The sequence below is a fragment of the Adiantum capillus-veneris genome, chromosome 10, assembly GCF_014529385.1.
Source record: "Adiantum capillus-veneris isolate H3 chromosome 10, ASM1452938v2, whole genome shotgun sequence".
NCBI lineage: Eukaryota > Viridiplantae > Streptophyta > Polypodiopsida > Polypodiales > Pteridaceae > Adiantum > Adiantum capillus-veneris.
This window is the reverse complement of record NC_140940.1, coordinates 139222619-139245308: the sequence shown is the minus strand read 5'-3', so window position 1 is coordinate 139245308 and position 22690 is coordinate 139222619. Positions and strand designations below refer to the sequence as shown.

Genomic DNA, 22690 nt, shown 5'->3' with positions numbered 1-22690 from the left:
GAGACCTTCTCTCAACACCACTTCTCGTGGTGCCCAAGAGAAGAAGAAAGCTAGGAATGCTGTCATTGTTGATGCAGTAAAGACGGGATCGTATTTTGGTTGTGGCCAGATGGGCTACCAAATTACCTTGCAAAGAAGGCAAAGAAACTGCAAGGACGTCCTTTGGTTCACATTCACGAGATCTTAGATTACTCTGATTTTGTTCCAAGTTGAAACTTATCATTCGTCACACAATTCGTCACACAATTCATGCACTAATTGAAACTTATCATTCGTCACACAATTCATGCACTAATTGTACATTTAGTATTGAATTGTTTGATAAGCATAATCTTCTCTGGTTTCCCAGAAAGATTGGAAAGATCAATGGTCATGATGTGACCGTACTCCTTGATAATGGAAGCTCACATAGTTTTGTGGATGCAAGATTGGTATAGAAAGTGCATTTGTAGGCGCGGGACAGTGACCATGAGTGTTGCATGACAATGTCTCTTAACGAAGATATTAAGGTATAGAATCAGATGGTTCGTGACTTGACGTTTGAGCTTGCTGATTACAAAGAGAATTTGGATTTCCACATCATGCGCTTGGATAGAGAAGATGTTATCTTAGGGAACCCATGGTTTTTAAAACAAACAAGATACATTGTATATTGACTATGTAGATCACACTCTTGTTTTTGTTAAACAAGGTATGCCTCATGTATATATTTCGCTTTGTAATGAGGTTTCTGTAAATAATGACTTTGGACTTATTTAAAGATACGAAGTCTTCCAATGTTAACTTACTAGTGTACCATCTCATGGTTTGATTCATTCGTGCTTGCCACTTCAATCTCTGAATTTCGTAAAAGTGTTTCATGACTGATTTCAAAGATGTTTTCCAGATGATTTATCTTTTGGCTTGCCGCCTTCAAGAGAAGTAGATCATGCCATTGAAGTGGCGGTTGGTAGTCAGCCTTTTTCAAAACAACCCTATTGGTTTAGTAAAAGCGAAGAGGACGAGATCTAACTACAGCTAAAGTATTATCTAGATAGGGGGTTTGTTCGACCTAATAAATCTTTGTGGGGAGCTCGTGTTAGAAAGATACCACTATTATGCGTTTTTCCATGAATCACAAAGGGTTGAATAAAATGACTGTTAAGATCCGCTCCCACGAATGGACATTCTGATAGATTGGCTTCATGGAGCATTATGTTTTTCAAGATAGATCTCATCGATTAGGCTATCATCAGATACGAATCAAACTGGAACATGTTTCTATAACATGTTTCAATACATGCTATGGTCTATGAGTTTTTAGTCTTACCTTTTGGTTTGACAAATGCTCTTGCTACGTTTCAGCAGATGATAAATGATCTGTTAAGACCATTTCTTGGAAACTTTATTGTTGTATTTCTCGATGATACTTGATTTACAACTGTAGTCTATCCAAACACATTGCTCATATACGCATTGTTCTCGAAGTGTTGAGAATTGAGAAGCTTTATGCTAAAGCCTCTAAGTGCGAGCTCTTCAAGGAAGAGCTTTTTGAGCTTGGTCGTATTATTACTCGCCATGGAGTTCGCATGATCCTGATAAGCTTGACAAAGTGCGAAATTGGCCCATTCTCGTGAATGTGTGCCAAATAAAGTCGTCCTTAGGTTTTGTTGGATAGTTTCACAAATTTATCAAGGACTACTCTAAAGTTGCGGCTCTACTTATGCAACTTTTGAAAGAAGGGATGACATCATTGAAGAGTTTGGGACCTTATTATAAAGATAACCCTCTTATTTTCTGGAATGAGCGTCTCAATGAGAGCTTTAATAAAGCACTTGGTGACTACTAGCAAGCCATTCATAGTTGAGACGGATGCTAGTGATTATGCGGTTGGTGCAACACTTTATCAGGATGGACAAAACAGAGCTTCATGCCGTAGTCCATGCTTTAAGCCGAGACAGACCAATTAGACCAGCATGAAGGTTAGCAGTCGGGTGACCAGCAGGTGGGAGATCAACAACCCAGCAACGCTGGAAATTCACTAGTACACCACTCACAACACAGTATGGATGATAAAGGAAAAGACAAAGCTGTGACTGAGATTCTAACAGGTGATGAGGAACATTCATTACAATTCATCATGCTGAACAAGAGATTATGACATCAGCAGGCTCCTATAACCAGGATGTATCTGGAGGAGTGGTGCCATTATTTGTATGGCTCTACCTTTGTAGACTTATCATCACTCTTTGCGCTATGTCTGTGATTGTAGCGGAGATAATGTGTCGTGCTCTCTATTGTGGGTGCTCCTCAGTGCAATGTGCGTGAAATCTCACTTAAATAGAATGAAAACATTGAAAACAATGAATAACAGAGCAACCGCGAAACAGCATGGGGCTCGACTAACTCAAATGAACCAGTACAGACTCTGGCATGGCAGCACACTCAGCTCCATGCCCGAAACTCACGGGTACAATGGGTGTGTCAAGGCTCAAATGTGCAGGGGTAGTGCAGATGTGCTCTGCATGAACTCAAGACGCCAGACTCAAGACGCTCGACCATACAAAGTAGATGATGATGATAATGACTCCAAACAACTACGGATATATACGATCATGAAGAGCCACCAACGGCTCACAAAATATCCAATCCAGTTGTGTCTATCTCCAAACTGTGGTGGTGGTGATCTGGCCCCGTGTCGGCTAGACTACCACCCATATCCCTGCCACGTGTCACTGCCCAATCAAACGTCCGTCCAGTGTGGAGCCCAACTGTAACTACCTGTTTGTCCGGTGCCCATGACACTGTAGCCCTGCTACAATGATTTTGGTGCTTTAGGCGAAAGGCTAGATGGTTTGAACTTATGCAAGAGTTTAGTTTGAGATCCGTTACAGGAAAGGATCCAACAATTGAGTTGCTAATGCACTCAACAGGATTCTTGAGATTAATGCTTTGTCTATGGCTGAAATCTCAATGGATTTCTCTCTCTCTCTCTCTCTCTCTCTCTCTCTCTCTCTCTCTCTCTCTCTCTCTCTTTTCAAGGGCTATGCTGTTTTGATAGCCTCTTTGGTAAGATATGGGACGAGGTCGAAGTATGATGTGACTCGCGTATAGGCATGGGTGATCCGGAGACCCAAGTGAATTGCACTAAAGAGATGAGACAGAGAGAATATTCGGTTAAAGGTGGACTAATGTTTAAACATGGAAAGGTATGTGTACTGGAAATTGACGAGGTTCGACAAAGGATTTTGTTCGAATGCCATGATGTTCCTAGCGCTGAGCACCTAGGCATCCAAATAACTTTAGTATTGGTCAAACAATATTTCTATTGAGTAAGGATGCGCTCTTATATAGAGAGCTATGTGAAGTGGTGCATTCAGTGTCGGATCAATAAGGTAAAGCGCCTAAAGAAAGTTGGCCTGCTATATCCATTTGAAATCCTTGATACCAAACTGGCAGGTGGAGGTTAAGACAGGTGGTATGGGACGCCCGGTCTTACAGGTGCAGTCTTACGTCTTTGGACGCTGGCCCTAGCTAGAGGGTGCTACCGGATGGTGGCTATGGTCGGGTGGTTGACGCATCTCCATAGGCAAGGGTTCTATTGATTATGTATTTGTGGATAAAAATGGCATTGGGTGTTGGTTTGGAAGCCAAGAAGTGAATATAAAGAGTAACAATGAGGGGGAATATGCAAGTCTTTGTATGGGATTGGAAGAATGTATCAAAAGGCATGTAAAGAGGATTTGAATCGAAGGTATGCTATGTTGATTGTGAGGCAGGTTCTAGGCATATGGAAGGTGAACAAAGAAGATATGAAGGGCTGGTTCTTCAAAATGAGAAGGTTGTTAAAGCTCTGTTTGCCTGGGGCTGGATGCTTTGTAGCTTGCTTTCACGTATGTCGATCGTCAAGTTCAGATTTGTACGACTTTATGAGAGAATAACATGGTTTTCTGCAATATGGAATTTCTTTTAAAAATCTATGTGACATCAGCGCAACAGGACAACCCAAATGACTTAAGACCATCACTAACTGATGCACACTTTGGTGATGTAAACTTGTTGAAATGCAACTGTAGCAAGCTAAGGTGGTTAATTTTCTTGCTCCGTTTTGCACATGTCAAATCTATTGAGATACTTGCTATTTAATTTGGTACTGCCGTGTATGGTTTGTAACTCACAAATACCAATCAAAATTGTATTTTTTGCTTTACTATAAAATTATATAAAAGTCGTCCTGTTTCAAGATTGCTCAAGTTTGCAGAAAACTTTTCAGGTATGCTGTATTTACCTCTTTGTAGAGGAAATTGGGTGGATAACAAGCATACATATATTGCTGGTACCATTGCACAATTCAGACTAAAAGTGGTGGACAAGACCAATGCACCACTTGGGTCAACAAATCTCTTGTATTCTGTGTTTAAAGTTTTTGATGAAGCGGGTAAGCGCGATCTGCAGACAATCTTACAAATGCATAATGAGGACGAGCCTGGCTATGTTCTTACAGAATTCAAAACTGCTAAGGCTGGACGATATTATGTTTTTATTGGAAACAACACCTTTTATGTACCGGGATCACCTTTCCCATATGATGTTGTTGTTGGTGTGTATGTGAGGGTGCTCTATAATTATACAATACAATATGATTTATAAAGAAAATAATTTTTTCTGTTAGTGTTAGAAGATATTTCGACAGCCATGTTTTACTTTTTTCTTGCAGGACCTGTGTATATTCCTGCATGTAAAGGTGTGCTGATGCAAGAGGATGCTTTCCAGGCTGGGTCGACAGTGGTATTGAATATCACATTATATGATTGCTGCGGAAACATTGTCACAAGATTGAGTTATGTGGAGTTTTCTGTCAGTGTAAGTTTTTATGGCAGTAAACTTTCATCTCCACCTATTGTCAAAGGACTGGAGCAGTCGACTGGATATCAGACCATATCTTTTTATCCCACCTTATCTGGAAAATATTCATTGAGTGTTGGTTTCAAAAGAGATTCCATACTGAATTCTCCGTTTGCCTTCACTGTTTTGCCAGGTCCCTGTCTTCATTTACCTTTGCTTTTTTGTGCTAGGTTATGGTCCATTGCTTGCAATGTGTTGTCAAGTTTTTTCATTCTAAATTTGATCTTATATAGCTTGCACGCCTAGTGGTCCGCCATTGAAGTGTTTTATACTCTGGCAGGTCCATTTTCAGTTGGTCTCAGTAAAGTAATAGAACACACAGACTTCTCTAATGCAATCGCAGGATTTCCAATAAATCTGAAGGTGCAGCAAAGGGATGTTTATGGGAATGCTTTTACAACAGAAATCATGTATACTTTTCAGGTCATTGCATATGAGGTTACCAATGGAAAACAGAACCTTGTGGTACCATCGGTGTCTGCAACCTACGATGCAAAGTCTGGGGTGCAGACTCTCAATGTTGTCCTCCATAGGTCTGGAAACTATTACCTTGAAGTGGGTGGTCTATCGGGCAACATCTCTGGATCGCCTTTCTCTATTGCTGTAAAAGCAGGTAACGATTGATTAAGTACGACAAGAGTACATACCTATCTCCTCTATTTTACAAAAACGCTACAATAACTCTTTAGTTTCGAAACACAAATCACTGAGACACTGTTGCAGACATGTGGAATTTGTAAGTACTTGCTCCTCATTATTAGTCTTAGGTAGCAAGGACGAGAAAAAGCGTCAATCGAAGCCAAGGATTTTGTGCATATACATACGACAAGCACTAGATATAATGTGCCTCTGAGAGCGAATTGATTGACAGCCATTTTCCATACCATCATGAATGACCTGCAGCAAACCATTTGATACCACTTAAGGTGGTACGAAGCAATGATCCCCCGTGCTGTTGACGCTACATTACATGGTTGTTTTCACCAAACTTATGCTACATTACATTTGCACCACTTAAGGTGGTATGAAGCAATCTTCCCCCATGGTGTTGACGCTATATTACATGGTTGCCTTGTCCTTCCCTCAGTCCTTCTATACTAGAGAGTGTTCTTCATGGTTGCCAGTGCCAGGTATGATGAGTCACTCATTGATTTTCAAGCAGGAACCTAACCAGATGGCCTTCACCCTGATCAATGAGAAAGGTTTCTCATTCAAGAGCCTTGTCCTTCCCTCAGTCCTTTTATCACTAGAAAGTATTCTTCATGTTTGCCAATGCCCGGTATCCTCTGTGAAAATTTGAAGGAAAAATTACTGGCTGCCGGCTTGGAATATCTGTTTGGGATGATTAAAAGTTGGTATTTTCCATGTTTAAATGGACAGGCTGTGATAGATGAGTGGGCAATTCTTTCCATCTAGAAAGTATAATTTGGTCTGTTGCCTTGTTCAATCCCTTGGAGATTCGAGAATCACAGGCAGCTTGTATTGTAACAAATTGGAAATACGGACCATTGATAATGTGGTCAATGCTGAGCGTTTTTTTTTGATATTTCTTTAAGCTTGCCAAAGATATGGATGGGTCTCGTTCACCGTGAAATTTGGGCTGTCATGACAAATTTGCTACTTCCACAAGAGCCTCTCCCGCTTGAGAGTTTGACAACTTACAGGACCTTATTACCATTCCAGCATGTATATGCTACTTCCATATGTGCCTATTCCCCATTCTTTGTAGAAAAACTCTTGAGAGGCTAGCAACCTAAAGGACCCCATAGCCACTCCAACATCCGTGGTCTCATAACCAATGCAGTTTATAAAACCCTTGCTTTGTAGCGCTGATTATCAATTGGGTGGTTGAGATGCTACAAACACAAGATGATACCACTGTGCAGGGAAAGTCAAAGCGGAAGGTTGGTCAAAGTTCCAGGCCTGATAAAGGCAAAGGGACAAGTAAATGAACCAAGCTCGTCAAAGACCCCGTAGCAGACCTAATTTCCTTAACCGTTCTCGGAGAGCCCAATGTATATCACTTCCCACCCAGGACTATCCACAGTCGCACCTGCCACCCCCTTTAGTACTTCCACCATTACCTCTGTCACGACACATATTCTGTCACACCATCAATCGCATTCAGTCCTCTCCACTGCTTCTCCTCCTTACTAACCGCTACTTCCCTCCTATGCGCCTGCTCCTATCCTCACTAATTCCACCATAATACCCGTCATTGACTCGTTCACATTCCTCTCAGTGCTATCTTCTTCTGCAACTTCCTGTGCACCTTATTTCTCCGTAATCCGGAAGGTGACTGAAAATTCAAGTTGCAGATAACCTCAGGTTGTGGTAAGGGCACTCGTGCAGGAGCTTAATGATGCAGTGCATGATCTCTGTTGATACATTTAGCTACCATTGCTGCTACATATACAGTAGCTTATCTCAACAATTGTGATAACCAAATCAAGACACTACATTCAAAAGATAATCCAGGAAAACAGCACAAAATGTTATAGAGGAGCATTGTCATATTTCTGATGACTATTCACATTTAACGATTGAAGACATCACAATGACACATTATCAAGGAAAAACAACACAATTTTATTGATGAGAATGCCATTCCAAACACATCACGTATGAGCATGTGGTTTCTGCTTACGTCTATGGAGGCTGCACAAGATATTATCAGCTACTTAGCTTCTATGCCACAAAGCATGGAAACTTTGTTTGCTACTACTAGTGTTAGTGCTAGTGTAGAGATGGTGCATATGAAACTTATGAAACGTTTCTTTCATATGAAACGCGTTTTTAATACCTTAATTATGCTTTACTTGAAAGGAATTTTTATTGTGGAAATCTGTGCCCAATTGTTTCGTACGTTTTGGAGAGTCACATCATTCTTATTTTGAGCATTTGAATGCTCATTGGCTGAGAGCTTAGATATCTTTTTTCCTATGTTGTATTAGATTTTCAAAATGGTGGGGATTGTAGTTTGTGGCATGCTCTAGCGGTGAACCTGCGTTTGCTTGGATCTTGAATTCACTAGATTGGTAGCAGTTGCCAATGAGATGCATCACATGACGTGTTCTTTGTAACTTTTTGTGCTTAATTGTGTCTATAAGGTTGATTTACAGGGGAGCTATCCCATTGCATGCGGGAGCTTCTGTGACACGTGTAGACGTGTTTGCTCTGCTCAAAATGACGCGAAACAGTAAATTGTAGCCTGCTTTGTTTTTCTGTAGGTTTAGGGTTTCGCACCTAAACTGCAAGGTAATGCTAGGGATGCGGGAGCTCGAGGGCTAACCAGAGGAGTGATCGACACGCGAATTGGAGCACAAAACAAAGAATTACAGCTTGCTGTAATTTTTTGCAGGTTTAGGGTTTTGGCCAGTTTTGATGCCTATAGGCCCTGGGAGCTTCGGGGAAGCTAGGGAATCACCAAAGAGGTGTTTTGGTGCAAATCTGAGGCCAAAAACAGAGAATTCAGCATGTTGTAATTTCTCGCCAGGTTTTGATCAGTGCTCTAAGGTGCATGGAAAGTCACTGTTTACTTGGGATTTTGTCTGTGGAGACTTCTACTGTGGTTATGTTACTGAAATTCGGTTAGAGTAGTGAAATTTCAGCCCGATAAAAGTGGGACAACTTGTAGAAATTTACAGGTTTTTCTCAAGTGTAATAAGAATAAAGAAATATTGGAAGAGGTGCCAACCTTTGGGGCCAACGTGGTGTCACTGTCTGCTTGGAAGCACTCTAGCTGCCAAGCCGTGGTTTGTTTGATGTGTTAAATTTCACTCACAAGCTTATTCGTGAAGTTTCTTTGTGTCGTAAAGTTCAAGTAATGTTTATCAAGTAAAGTTCGGGTGAAAGCTAAAGTCTACCGCCCTACGGGTAGGTTTCAGCTTGATACGCACATCTTCACACCTATGTCACATGGAGCCTGAGACAGAGTTGCACTACACATGCCACTACCCGGTTTACTATGAGATATGAGGCGGCTTTCATTGCCTCTTTAGAGAGGGCTTTGGAACACTCTCTAGAGTCATGGGATATGAGGACCAGAGATGTCTGGGACTGTTTTTGCTCGAGCTGCGTATACATACAGAGCCTGATGAGGGGAGATGCTAGCGAGTCTCAGAGACGGATCACGGATTTCTTTAGAGCAGACACTGGGTAGCCGGAGGAGCATTTACCACAGCAGAGCTCACACTCTCCTCACATCAAACTTTCAAAGGCACGTCGATTGATCGAGCAAATGAGCTAGGGAGATCGAGACGCCCACGACTACGGAGGACTACATATTATCGATGGAGGATACATCAAAGGATTCGGGTCACCCTGGTCCGACATACACGACACCCGGTCAGATTACTGACCGTGGAGGAGATTGATGAGATCTGCGAGCGATTGATGATGGACCTCTTGTGATCTAGATGAGGATTGTACACCCTGCCCATTTTTGTATCAGCCCTTGTATCAGCTTTGTACCAGCTTTTGTATCGGATATTGTATCAGCCCTCACTCACTACATCCACCCCCCCAACTCATTGCCTATACAGTTCCAGTTAGTTGCTTAGCTCATAATTAGGATTTTTATAGTATCCTTTTTTGCAGAGGCGCTCACCAGATCAATCTCCTTCATACACCGCGTGTGGGAACTTCCGAGAGTCAGATATGCCCGCCAAGCACTTGAGTCCTCTTGACAGTTAGCCATGTAAGGAGATACAACGTGCTGGTATAGGAAGATGACATCATGGTTCCAGGCACATGGGTTCAGCATCGACAGATTGCCCCCCTTCTAGTACTCATTGGATGCACCCTCTCTCACTCTTGCACAGTCCGAGATCACTAGGCTCATCCGCCAGGGCCTGACTCTGCTAGACACCAGGAGAACATGGATATAGCCGGCGTAGGAGATGGGGCCGAAGATGGCTTTCTACAGAGAGCATCTTCTCCAATTGACGGAGGACAGCTTTGTGACGAGACCCAGATACATGGATACCCATTTGTCTCATGGGATACGATGTGCTATTGGCCAGATACGCACATCTTCACACCAGCTTCGGGTCGAGACTAGGAGATACAGCGGAGGTACTAGCAGCGGCCAGGACATACCCCCTGTGTCACATGGAGCCTGAGATAGGGTTGCACTACACATGCTACTGCCTAGTCTACTATGAGATACGAGGCCGCTTCCACTGCTTGTTCATAAAGGGCTTTGGACCACTCTCCAGAGTCATGGGATACGAGGACCAGAGATGCCTGGGTTTGTTTTTGCTCGAGCTACGCAGACACAGAGAGAGTCTGATGAGAGGAGAGGATAGCTAGTCTCAGAGACGGATCACAGACTTCTTTAGAGAAGACACTGGACAATCGGAGGAACTACTACCACATAGAGCCCACATTCTCCTCGTACCAGAGGCACGCTGATCGACCGAGCGACCGAGCTGCGGACATCTAGATGCCCAAGATTGCGGAGGACTACAGAGCATCGAAGGAGGCTGTATCATAAGATTCGGATCACTTTGGCCCGACATGCACGACGCCCGGTCAGACTACTGACCATGGAGGAGATTGATGAGATCAGCCAGTGATCGATGCCGGATCTCCTGTGATTTAGCTCTTTCTGAGGATACACCCACATTGTGTTGTATTAGCTCCCCATTCGCTTCACCCCCCACTTATATCCTACACAATCCCAGCTAGCTGCTTAGTTCACATCTAGCAGCTTAGGATTCCATAGTATTTTTTATTTTATTTTGTTACTCAGACTATGTATCAGATCCACCACATTGTAACTTTTTGGTCTCATAGGTCACTTTGGCCTTTTGAAGACATTAATATGACATTTCATCTCTCTCTCTCTCTCTCTCTCTCTCTCTCTTATGGCCTTATACGGGTCAGTAACTGGTTATGTACGTACTCCAGAAGGGGATTCTGACATTGTTCATTCCACCGTTGGAGTAAAGCACGGATGCCCACTGTCCCCTACTTTATTTGGTATGTATATAGATGAGGTATCAGATTACATTGATAGAGAGGGTGACAGAGGTGCTCAACTTGCAGGGTCATGGATCCCTTTGTTGTTGTATGCAGATGATATTGTATTGATAGCAGAATCACTAGATGGAATGCAGAGGCAGTTAGATGCATTACATAAATTCGCGGAGGACAGCGGACTGTCGGTAAACTTGGGTAAAACCAAAGTTATGGTGTTTAACACCACACCGCAGTGGGTTAGGAGATCGGCACCTACATTTGCATATGGCCAGGATACAATAGAGTACACAGATGCATACACATACCTTGGTGTGGTATTTATAGGACCGAAGTTTACTCTTAAGAAAGCAGCGGATGCTAGATTGTCCAGAGCCTCTGCGGCCTTGGGAGGGTTGGAGAGGATGTGTTCACAAGTGCAGTTTCAGGAACCACGAACAAAACTTTGGCTCTTTGATACTGTGGTGGATTCGGCTATGCTTTATGGGGTCCAGATTTGGGGGCCATCTGTGGATCAGGATAATTGGAAGTCAATGGGACCTTTGGTATCTATGATTTCCCGAATGATTAGAGCCAAGGCCTCCGTACCACACGCGATTACCTGAGCGGAACTAGCTGCCCCTTCGATAGAAATTGAAGCTCTTACCAGATCAGTGTCCTTTATACATGGTTTATGGGATACAAATAATTGCCGATATACTAGATTGGCCCTCGAATCCTCTCGACAGTTAGCAATGAAAGGAGATACATCATGCTGGTATGCGCAACTGTCCTCGTGGTTTCAGAGACACGGGTTCAGTATGGAAAGATTACCCCCCTTCCAATACTCTCTTGAGGCTCCATCACTGGCAATCACACGAACGGAGATTAATAAAATCATCCGCCAGGATCTTATACAGTTGGACACTAAGAGGACATGGGTAGACCCTACACAAGAATTGGGCACGAAGATGGCCGACTACAAAGAAAACTTCCTACAGCTATCTGAAGGTGGTTTTGTGATTCGCCTGAGCTACATGGATACCCACTTGTCTCCTGGTTTGAGATGTGCTATTGGTCAGATTCGTACATCCTCACACCAACTGGAAATTGAATTTGGCAGATTTAGGGGAATCCCACCTGAGAGCAGAATTTGCAAGTTATGCGGAATGGAGCCGGAGACAGAATTACGCTACATATGCCACTGCACCGTATACTATGAGATACGTGGGCGTTTCCATTGCCTATTTAAAGAAGGCTTTGGACCTCTAGATAGAATCATGCAATACCAAGATCAAAGGTGCTTAGGCCTGTACCTACTGGAACTACATCGGCACAGGGATAATCTAATGAGAAGACAAAGAGCACTACAGCCTCAGAGGCAGATCACAGATTTCTTCGGATCGAGAGAAGCAGGAATGGAAGGAGAAGCAAGAGGCCAGCAGCGAGCACAAAGGAGTACCCACATTCATACCAAAGGCACCCTCATTGACAGGGCGATTGAGCTTAGGAAATCGAGACGACCACAACCGAGATGCAGAAGCACACTTCACCGGAGGAGACTACAACAAAGGATTAGAAGCATTCTAGCGAGACACCCAGAATGCTCCTAAGAAGTTTATCTAATACTTTGTATTTAGTTTTTCGCATTTATTTTCACACTTCCACACTTTTCAGACATTGTAACCGACTCACCACTTTTGTATCAGTTTGGTCTCATAGGTCACTCTGGCCTTTTGAAGACTTTAATATAACATTTCATTTCATTTCATTTCTCTCTCTCTCTATGATGGATGGGGGACATGGAGAAGCCTCTGGTCTCTATGATCTCGCGGCTCATTAGAGCCAAGGCTTCAGTACCACGTGCTATTGTACGAGCAGAGCTAGCTGCTTCCCCACTAGTGGTTGAGGCGCTCACCAGATCTGTCTCCTTCATACACGGCATGTGGGAACTTCCCAGAGACAGATATGCACGCCTTGCACTTGAGTCCTCTCGACAGTTAGCCATGCAGGGAGATATAGCATGCTGGTATGGGGAGATGACATCATGGTTTCAGGCGCATGGGTTCAGCATAGACAGATTGCCTCCCTTCCTATGCTCACTAGATGCGCCCTCTCTGACTCTTACACAGTCCGAGATCACCAGGCTCATTCGCTAGGACTTGACTCAGCTAGCCACCAAGAGAACATGGATACAGCCTGCATAGGATCTGGGCACGAAGATGGCTTTCTACAGAGAGCATCTCCTCCAGCTTACAGAGGATGGTTTTGTGACGAGGCCCAGATACATGGACACCCACTTGTCTCATGGGATGCAATGTGCTATTGGCCAGATACGCACATCTTCACACCAACTGCGGATCGAGACTGGGAGATACAGCGGAGTACCAGCAGAGGCTAGGACATGCCCCCTGTGTGACATCGAGCCTGAGACAGAGTTGCACTACATATGCCACTGCCCCGTCTACTACGAGATACGAGGCCGCTTCCATTGCTTGTTCAGAGAGGGCTTTGGACCGTTCTCTAGAGTCATGCGGTACGAGGATCAGAGATGCCTGGGTTTGTTTTTGCTCGAGCTGCGCAGACACAGAGAGAGCCTGATGAGAGGAGAGACTAGCCAGTCTCAGAGACAGATCACAGACTTCTTTAGAGCTGCCATTGGACACCCGGAGGAGTTACTACCACAGCAGAGCTCGTCGCCTTACACCAAAGGCACACTGATCGACCGAGTGACTGAGCTGTGCCTCTGATCGACCGAGTGACTGAGCTGGGGAGATCCAGACGCCCACGATTGCGGAGGACTACAGAGCATCGACGGAGACTGCATCAGAGGATTCGGATCACTTTGGCTCGACATGCACGACGCCTGGTCAGACTTCTGACCATGGAGGAGATCGATGAGATCTGCGAGCGACCAATGCTGAATCTCCTGTGATCTAGCTATCCTAGCTAGCTGTTTAGCTGCTTGGTTCACACTTAGGAGTTTAGGATTCCATAGTATTTTATTTTGTCATTCTGTCATTTTGTCATCCTGTTACTCTGACTTTGTATCAGATCCACCACATTGTAACTTTCTGGTCTCATAGGTCACTTTGGCTTTTTGAAGACGTTAATATAACATTTCATTTCATTTCTCTCTCTCTCTCTCTCTCTCTCTCTCTCTCTTTGATGTCCTCTCTCTCTCTCTCTCTCTTTCTCTCTCTCTCTCTCTCTCTCTCTCTCTCTCTTTGTATATGCACAACATCAGTCAGCCATACAAAAATATCCACAAAAGCTTGTTTAATGCATTTCTACCCTCAAAAGCACAATTTTCCGTGATTTCAAATGCAATCAAGCACTTTAGCAAATAATTCAGTGATGAATAGCTCTAGATCAGAATCGGATCACTTACCTAAAGCTACTCCTACAAATCATATGGGGTTTTGCATCTATGAGTAGGAAAACGCTTCACTGCCACACACGGACTAGTAAACGCTTTTATCACCTCACAATCACTCGACCACCAACAACTACTCTAATCCAGAGATCCTAACTAAACCTATCTAGTCGCAGAGCTCGGCAAGACACACGCTTCCTGGCTATCCACTTGATCGCGGAATATCCTCTTCCGGATCCACTTAAGAAAAACGCTTTCTTTAGCCGAAACTAAATCAAGCAACCATCACACGAGTGTTAGTAGGAAACCTACTTAGGTCCTTGTGTCCCCGGCAACGGCGCCAATGTTGGACGGTAGAGACTCACACACCCATGAAGTGCATGCAAACACTACCTAGATCAACATAATGTCAATTGAGGACACAGATGACACGATAGGTACACGGAGGAAATCTCTTTAGCTTGTCAGGCTGAGACCATCCTACACATACAACACTCAGGAAGGCCAACTAAACCACAATCAAGAACCTCACTGCTCTCAACTACACCACCTAGCCACATACACACATGCGGAAGTTAACTCACCTAGTCATGCCAGATTCATACGAAACTTAAGGAACACCATCCCCTCACTAGGATACACCTGTCCCTAAGCTTCTACACTCAAAACCCTCACTCAAAACCCATCTGCGGAAAACGCGTAGGATGACAGAGCAGAATTTTGAAAGTGCCCGAAACTGAAATTTATGAGTACCTATGCGTAGCTTATGTCGCCACGATTCTATAGACTACTAGCACGTAGAAAACAGACATCGTTTGATACACTTACGGCCACAAATAGCTCGTAGATGCGTCGACGTGTGCGCTTCGTCTCGCGTGGAATGCTTGTTGTCGTCGCGTAGCTCACCTCGAGCCTACAACAATGGTGCAGTTGGATCTCCAATGTGTTGAGCGAGCCGGGCGTAGCGAGAGAATGAAGCTCACGCTCACTCTCTTTCTCTCTCACACACAGTAGACGACAGCGCTAAAGTTTTGATTATGATAAAAGTCTCTTCACAAAATGACCTAGGTACCTTATATACTAAGGCTACCTTAGGTTTAACCAAAAATGGGGTTGAAAGGGTCAAATGGCTTTGTATTTACAATCTGGAAGTGCCATCGCACCTCGGCTTCTGAAACTAGAATAACTACTCATTACAAATGACGTTTATAGCCATAATCCGCAGCATTTCATAACTCGCAAAAGATAAGACTTTGGTACGAAACTTGAGTTATGTTGTGTTGTTGACCCAGCGGTCAACATTCCCCCCTTCCGCGTTCATGTCGTCCCCGATATGACCTGATTGTCGATGGCGTTGTGGTCTTTGTTGTCGTTTTGTTGTTGGAAAGAAAGTATAGACTATAGCCTTTGCAGTAGCTTGTCTTGTTCGTCCAATCCGATGTACATAGTCTTCACATGATTCAGGAAAATCATAATTGATGACGAACTTTGTCTTTCACATCCACGCTCCGAGCTGCAGCATCTGTTTCTGTTTATAGGTCTACTGCCAGATCTAAATTCAAAAAGAACCCAATGTCGTTTAACTTGACTCTTATCATCATGGATAGAGAAAGCTCCATCCATCATTTGCTCCAGCAAATCTGTGAATTCCGAGTATTTGTGATTCTCAGAAACAACTTCTACAATCTGTAGAATTGAGTGATTGGCTTTCTGATCTTGTGAGCCAATGACAACTTTGTAAGGAGTTATGTTGTGTAGTTGACCCAGCGGTCAACACTTTGCTGTTGTTTTGGCTTCATCTGTTGCACTGCTTGTATCTTTGTCGAACCACAACAAGAACTATGATCCATTAGAGCGGACATCTATCATCATAACCATTCATCTTCTGAGATCCTCTGATTACTTTTGTGTCCACTCTTCTTCATTGGTAACTTCTTTGTTCCTGTTCTTTGTCATTGTAGGCCATTCTTCGACTCGCCATTGAGGAGAAGTATGTTATGATCTGAAATTGGTGCTTCAATTCATTTGTCAATTGATTTGAGTAGCATTTCCTTATTGTTGATGTAGAAGGAATATGTACAAGAGGATGGTGATAGGTGTCTTTAGATTAGGGTCTAAAACTTGGATGACCAAAGGGAAAAAACCCGGTGGGAAAAAAATGCCTTTGGTATACGCTCTTATTGGAGTTGAGCAGTTGAACGTGAAGTACATGTTCATGAAAGGTGAGTGCTTGGGTGAAACACGGAGAGAGTGCCTGATGTAAGTGCCAATTATGGGACACTCTATATGCATATGAGAAATTTGTCAACAAAAGCATGCAATGTGAAAGAAGGAGATGATGGGTGTTTCGAGGAATAAATGTAGCACATGTGACATCAAAAGATGTCTCAATAGCTTCCACCTTTCCAAGAAGGGTTTTCGATATAGAAGGTTCTCCACTCGTATCTCACTGTGCTCAGTACGTGAGTGTCTTTTGGACCTTCTCCTTCACTTCACCAGACTTAAGTACTTAGACTTTGACTCTTTTGCTCACCTATACTAGCATGAGCGACACAACTTAAATATGCTCAACTCTTCCAGCTTGAGCAGTACCTGGAATAGCTAAGACGCTTAGACCACAGAGAATATTACTTGAAGCTTTGGGATTAACACCTCACTCATTTTGTGGCTTAGCTACTCGACTCTGACTTGTATGAATTGTCGATTGCATGTTGACACTGCTTTGTGACAAGTTCTTCGACTGTTGTAGTGGCTGCTGAGACATACTTTGTGAAGTTTCATCGTTTTCCTGTACCTTCTTCTCTTTGTAGTGCTTAGGCCTCTCGTCAGTCTTTTCTTCATGTGGATTATAGATTTTTTTATTTTTTTCTTAATAATAAACAAAGAAAATCTTAAAACAACTCAACAAAAGAAAAATCATTCAAATAGAAATCTAAATGCTATGTACACTATACACATGTCCCTAGGGGCTCATATATGGATTTTGTCCCCATACTCCTCTGTAACACTACTATGAGGGCATATACTCTAAATTTCGTAAAAAAATTATCACAATAAAACGCAAAAATTTAATGCATCTCACAAAACATTGCCCTTTAATAGTCATAATGTTAGGTCCGCTTTCAGAATGCCTCCCCCCTTCCTATTTGGAGTCATCCTTTACGACAGGGTATCGCAAAGGGTATGTGTTGTGCTTGGGCAATTAAAAGTTGTGCCTATGCAGGCCTTGTAATGTAGCCCTATTATGCATACACAATCAATGCATGGAAAAGATTTATGTTGTGCAAGATGTGGGTATAAGCAATTTGCTTATTGGCATTTGTTGGCGAGGCTTCCTATTCTAAGCAATGTAATGGTCTTTGAAGCTCTTGTATCGTTGCTTGATTGAAGCGACTTGCTCGCTTCTAACTGTACTGTAATTGTAGGAAGAATTGTAAGAATTCAAGCGGCGATGCACTGACAGCAGTATTGTTGTTCTTCTTTGGGACCCATTTCTTTGCGATTATTGGCTGTTTTGTTGTTGCTGACGCTCGTTTGGGAACCCATACTTGCCCGTGCTTTGTTTATGTTTGAAGGGACTTCTTTGGGATCCACCTTTTGGTTGTGTGAGGCGACAGTGGTCTTTGCTTCAGCCCTTGTACGCTTGGTTGGGGACGGGATTCAAACTTTGAAAGTTGATACTGTGGTTATTTTGGAATCCAAATGAATTCCTAACTTTTTTGTGCTTGAATTAACTTCTTTGAAGCCCAAACCTGAGTTGTGAAAGCTTGCGACTTTGTGATATTCTTACCCGTTCGTGCACGCTTTCCTTGTTTTTGTTTTGGTGTTGGATCTTGTGATTTGTCATTAGAGATCTTTGTCTTCTTGATCCATATTTGTTTTTGGCCGATGTGGCTTTTTGGTATCCAGATTTGTCGAGCTTTTTGGCTTTGACTTGTTGTCCTGTTCTTTTGACCTGTCATGGTTGTTGCTGAAGGGGTTGGTGATAGTGACGGCTTGAGTTGATGATAGGGGATGTCGTAAGATTCATCACTATCGCTACTATCCTCAGCAAGGTTGACTTCTTGTACTTTCCCTTGATTTTTTGGCTGGTAGTGGAAAGTTACTGTCTGTTTGCTCGTGGGTGGTAGTTTCTTGGAGGACTTTTCTAGCCCATTGATTAGAGCATTGTTAGCTCGTTGCTCTGGTTGTATTCCTCCTAGCTGGTCTTTGCATCCTTCTTAGGAGCCATGTATGAGGATGCTTGTGGTGGTTGTGTTTTCATCGAGGACTTTGGAATCCACTTTTGATGCACTTTATTCATGTAGCGATGACATTGATTCCAGGGTCGTTGATCTTCTGGAAGCTCGAAGTGTTCTACAGAGTCATAGAACTCGTCGTCTTCTTCATCTTTTGATTCTCCACATTTCTTTGTTTGCTCCTTATTTCGAGAGCTTGTTGATGTCTGGATCTCTTTGTTTTCTTGGATTACACTCACTGCAAAATAAGGAACAATATCATAGCCATTTTCATCACAAAACTTTGTTGTGGGAGCATCCTCACGGCACACACGTCGAGAGTAGCCAAGATGTGTTCCCATCCAAAAGGCTCTAACTCTTCTTCAGGAAATGGTTCTGGGATATAGTCCATATCCTCTATAACCCGCTCTAGGATACATTCCTCACGTTTCAAGCTACCACATTGTGAAGCTCCACACATCCACAGGTCTTTAGGCTTACCTAACCAAGCTGGTAGTTCTAATCCTGCTACTGTGGCGGAATCAAACTCCTCTACCGGTGTTCTCGTCACATCCCTATAGCTATGGTCCTTGAAGTTTATCTTTGTTATGGTTTCCATATGTCTTAGGTATATATGGTCATAACCCCAGTCTTGGACCATTTTCAATTGTCGCATGAATGGTCTTCCCAGAATGATAGTTGTTCTTCTTGCCAAAGTCAACAACAGCAAAAGCGTGTTCATATTCAATGCCACAAGAAGTAACAAGTACTTTTTCTAGCAGTCCTATGGGCTTTTGTTTGTGTCCATCGCAAGCTGCAGGGTCATTCGTATGGATATCAAGGCAGGTTTTCCCCATTTTTTCCAAACCTCTTTGGTTGCAATGGCCACACCAGCTCCACTGTCAAGGATTGCCATGGTTTTTACACCATTGAATTCCACAGGAAGGGTGGTGTTTCCATCTTCTCCCTCGTAATACTCGTCTACCTTGTTTAATGGCACTGGCCTAGTATTTAGTTGAGGCATTTCAAGCTCTTTGATGCTTTCCTCGATTCGAGTCATTGGGGTTTTTACACCAAATTTCTCTAGACATTTACCCACATTAGCCCACATGTTTGGTCTTATTCTGAGCAACTCGGCTAACATTATTGTACAGGTGACTGGGGTAGATAGAATATCTACTAGCCCCTTTGAATCGATGGCCTTGTTGGGAGACAGTCTCTTTGATGGGACTGCAACCACATCTGACTTGGTCTCGTACTCTCCCATGTAGGACGGTAGTGTTCTTAGCGAATGGGGTTGACTATCCATAGATTGTACAGATCCTTTGTATCCCCAATATGATCGCACATCTAGATTCATTTGAGATCCAGTCTCAAATCCCTCTATTGGTGGTAGAAACACTCCTCGTTCATCACCAGTCTTGTCTACTCGTCTTCTTAGGTCATCGGCTTCATTGGCCTCTCTGACTTGTTTCCACAATTCGTCAAGACCATTTATCTCTTTACAATCCTCAGGTATAGCTTGGTGAAATCCCTCGGAAGAGTTATCCGTGGTATTCAGTACTATCCTTGGTTCTAGTGCTGGGTCTTTGAGGTTTGGTCTGTGCTTATGACTAGAATCTGGCTCTTTTAGTTCCTGGTTTGGTGGGATTACGTATGTAGGCATGACGCGGATCACATCCTCAGGTTTTGCAACTGGTGGTTCTAGTAAAGCTTGGGCTGTTTGAATCATTTTCTTGCACATTTCAAACCTTTGCTTTTCTAGTTCCGCATAGGGATATGTCATCCACCTTTGTTCTTGGGTTTGGTTGTTTTTGAGCCTCACATCATAGGCTTTCAAGAGGGCATCTAATGCCTCATTAACCTTCTCTACCAACACAGATCCTCCTGAACTAGCACTTCTCGGTTTCTCATCGGTGGATGGTTCTTCTAGAGGTTTAACCATCTGTGTAAGAGAAGGTGCCTCCTTTTCCTCATGTTGTTTTATCTTCTCCTTAGCTTCGGTAAGCTTCTCAGCTAGGGATTTTTGCTCTTGTTCCCTGCGTGCTTTCATCCTAGTCTTTCTAGCTTTCCAACTATTTCGTTTGCTCTTGGTTTTCTGACTAGGTGCGTCTGTCTTTAGTCCATCATCTGTCTTTGGACTCATGTCACTTTTTGTGTTCTTTGTCTCTGGATTCTCATCAGCTTTCTTTTGAGCTTGTGCTCTTGTAACCACTTGAATTGGTACAACATTTTCATTTTCTGAGCTACTAGGGAGCTGAACAATCCCTGATACATTTGTCGTGATTTTCCTGATTTGGTTTGGTGTTTTCGGGCAATCGGGGATCAAGTGAGTGATGCCACACTCAAGACAATAGGCATTTACTTCAGTGATCTCCGTATGAGGACATTGTTTGACCAAGTGGTTGTCACGACTTTTGTGACAATCTGTCTCTGGTTGAGGAGATTCTTTTAGCATTTCCTCTTGGCTATAAGCAAGCTTTGACCTAGATAAGCCGCTATTTGCAATGAATCGCAATGTCCTTTCGTCCATTTCATACCTTCTTTCTTTCGACTGAAACCCAGGAGGTGGAGGTTGTACTGGATTCACCACTCCATGTGTTTCTCTCACATTTTGTTGCTTCGAAGGGTAGTACTTACTTTGGTTGCTATACCATATTGTAGCTGGTACTAGCGTTGGCTTATTTGATGATTCCATCATTGGCATGTATCTCATGTCTACCGGCATTCTAGCACCTCGCAGCGGAGGTTGTTGTCCTAAGACAAGCTGTGGCCTTAAAACTCCTACTGGTCTTGGCGCATTCCCCGTAATGTATCTAGGTGGAGTAGGTGCTTTTGGAACAGGTTGCACATACCTCTCCCTAGCATTTTCCATGCTATAATAGCACTCTTCCCCCGTATGGTTCGTCCATTTTCTCTCAATTTCACACCACTTCGGCTCTCCCGAATCAGACTTTACAAGAGGAATCAACCTCTTGACCAAGTCGTCGATAAGCTTTTCTTGATCAATAGGTGCCGTTGGCTTGGCAATGGACTCACTTATCTGTGAAACACTGTGCTGAGAGGATGTGCCATCTCCTTGACTTTTTAAGTCCTTTTCTTTGTATGCCTCACAATTATCCACTAGATAAAGAGCTTCTTTGATCAACTCGTTTAGCGTCATCCTCCTTATCATATACAGATTCTTCTGAAGGCCCTCATCTCTCATTCCCTGGATAAAGATCAGCATCAGTCGTGCTTGCGTAGGTAATTCCGCTCTTGGACAGAGCTTAACATATCTCTTGAGCCGTAATGATGCTTTGCGTACTGATTCATTATCTTTATGTTTGAATCTATGGATTTGCGAGATTGTGTTGTGAGCAATGCCTTTTGGCGAGAATTCTTCAATAAACTCCTCAAACAGCTCATCTAGGGTCTCAAAATCCCATTTTTCCAGCGAGTCAAACCAAGTACCTGCATCATCTTCTAAAGTCAATCCAAATCCCGCAAACTGTGTTGCAAAATCTGAAACTTCCTCTGCTCTAATCACTCTTCTAAAAGCCGCTACGTGATCTCTCGGATCTTTATCTCCAGAGTATTTTCTGTTTACCCATTTCTGGACTTGGGATGGTCTAACTCGTCGATTGTCTACAAGTCTAACCAGAGACTCTCCCAGTCCTTCTCTCGTTATCGCTCTTGAAGGGAATCCTGGTGGCTCTCTTCTTGGAACTCCTATAGGAATTCTCGTGTTTGGTGGAGGCATTTGTGGTCCTTCATTGACCAAATATCCACCTCTTTCTAGTACAGTCTGTGGATTTGTGCTTTCTACAACTCTGTATTCTCGTCCATACTTGTCGACAACTATAGATCTCCATTGACAGTCGACTCCATATGTGTAGACATATAAGAGCTTGTAATCCGTTATCTCTTCTAGGTATGGATCTGAGCACCTATAAAGATTGACCTCATTGTCGTCAATGTATCTATATAGTCCTTCACTCTCATGACCAATCATCCAAACTCTCTCAACAAGATGGGTCTTTATCAATTGCAAGTTTGGAAGATCCATTGTGGGAGAATATTCCTCTATTGTCGGGATCTCCAAGCTTGTGTAAGCTGCGTTTGAATCTAGGGTAGACATGATTTCTGGGCTTCAGAGCTTTGGCTTGGTTCAAGTAGACTTAGTCCACTGTGTTCAAGTGCTTTGGTTAGGGAAAAGTCGAAACTATGTCCAAAACTGCAACCGTTTCGTCACAATTCTTGTAAATTGTCG

General features: G+C 43.1%; 1 protein-coding gene across 14 annotated transcripts in view; it reads left to right on the top strand.

The window, feature by feature from the left end:
- Positions 1–22690, top strand: part of LOC147449734 (uncharacterized) — a 172457-nt gene that overhangs the window by 33044 nt on the left and 116723 nt on the right. For 12 of the 14 annotated variants that reach the window (XM_086522092.1, XM_086522089.1, XM_086522088.1 and 9 more), the window contains 3 exons: positions 4253–4579; positions 4697–5017; positions 5165–5497. In XM_086522092.1, the coding sequence (XP_086378218.1) occupies positions 4253–4579; positions 4697–5017; positions 5165–5497 (981 nt within the window). The remainder of the gene's footprint in view (positions 1–4252; positions 4580–4696; positions 5018–5164; positions 5498–22690) is intronic. The other 2 variants (XM_086522087.1, XM_086522090.1) reach the window with 2 other exon arrangements.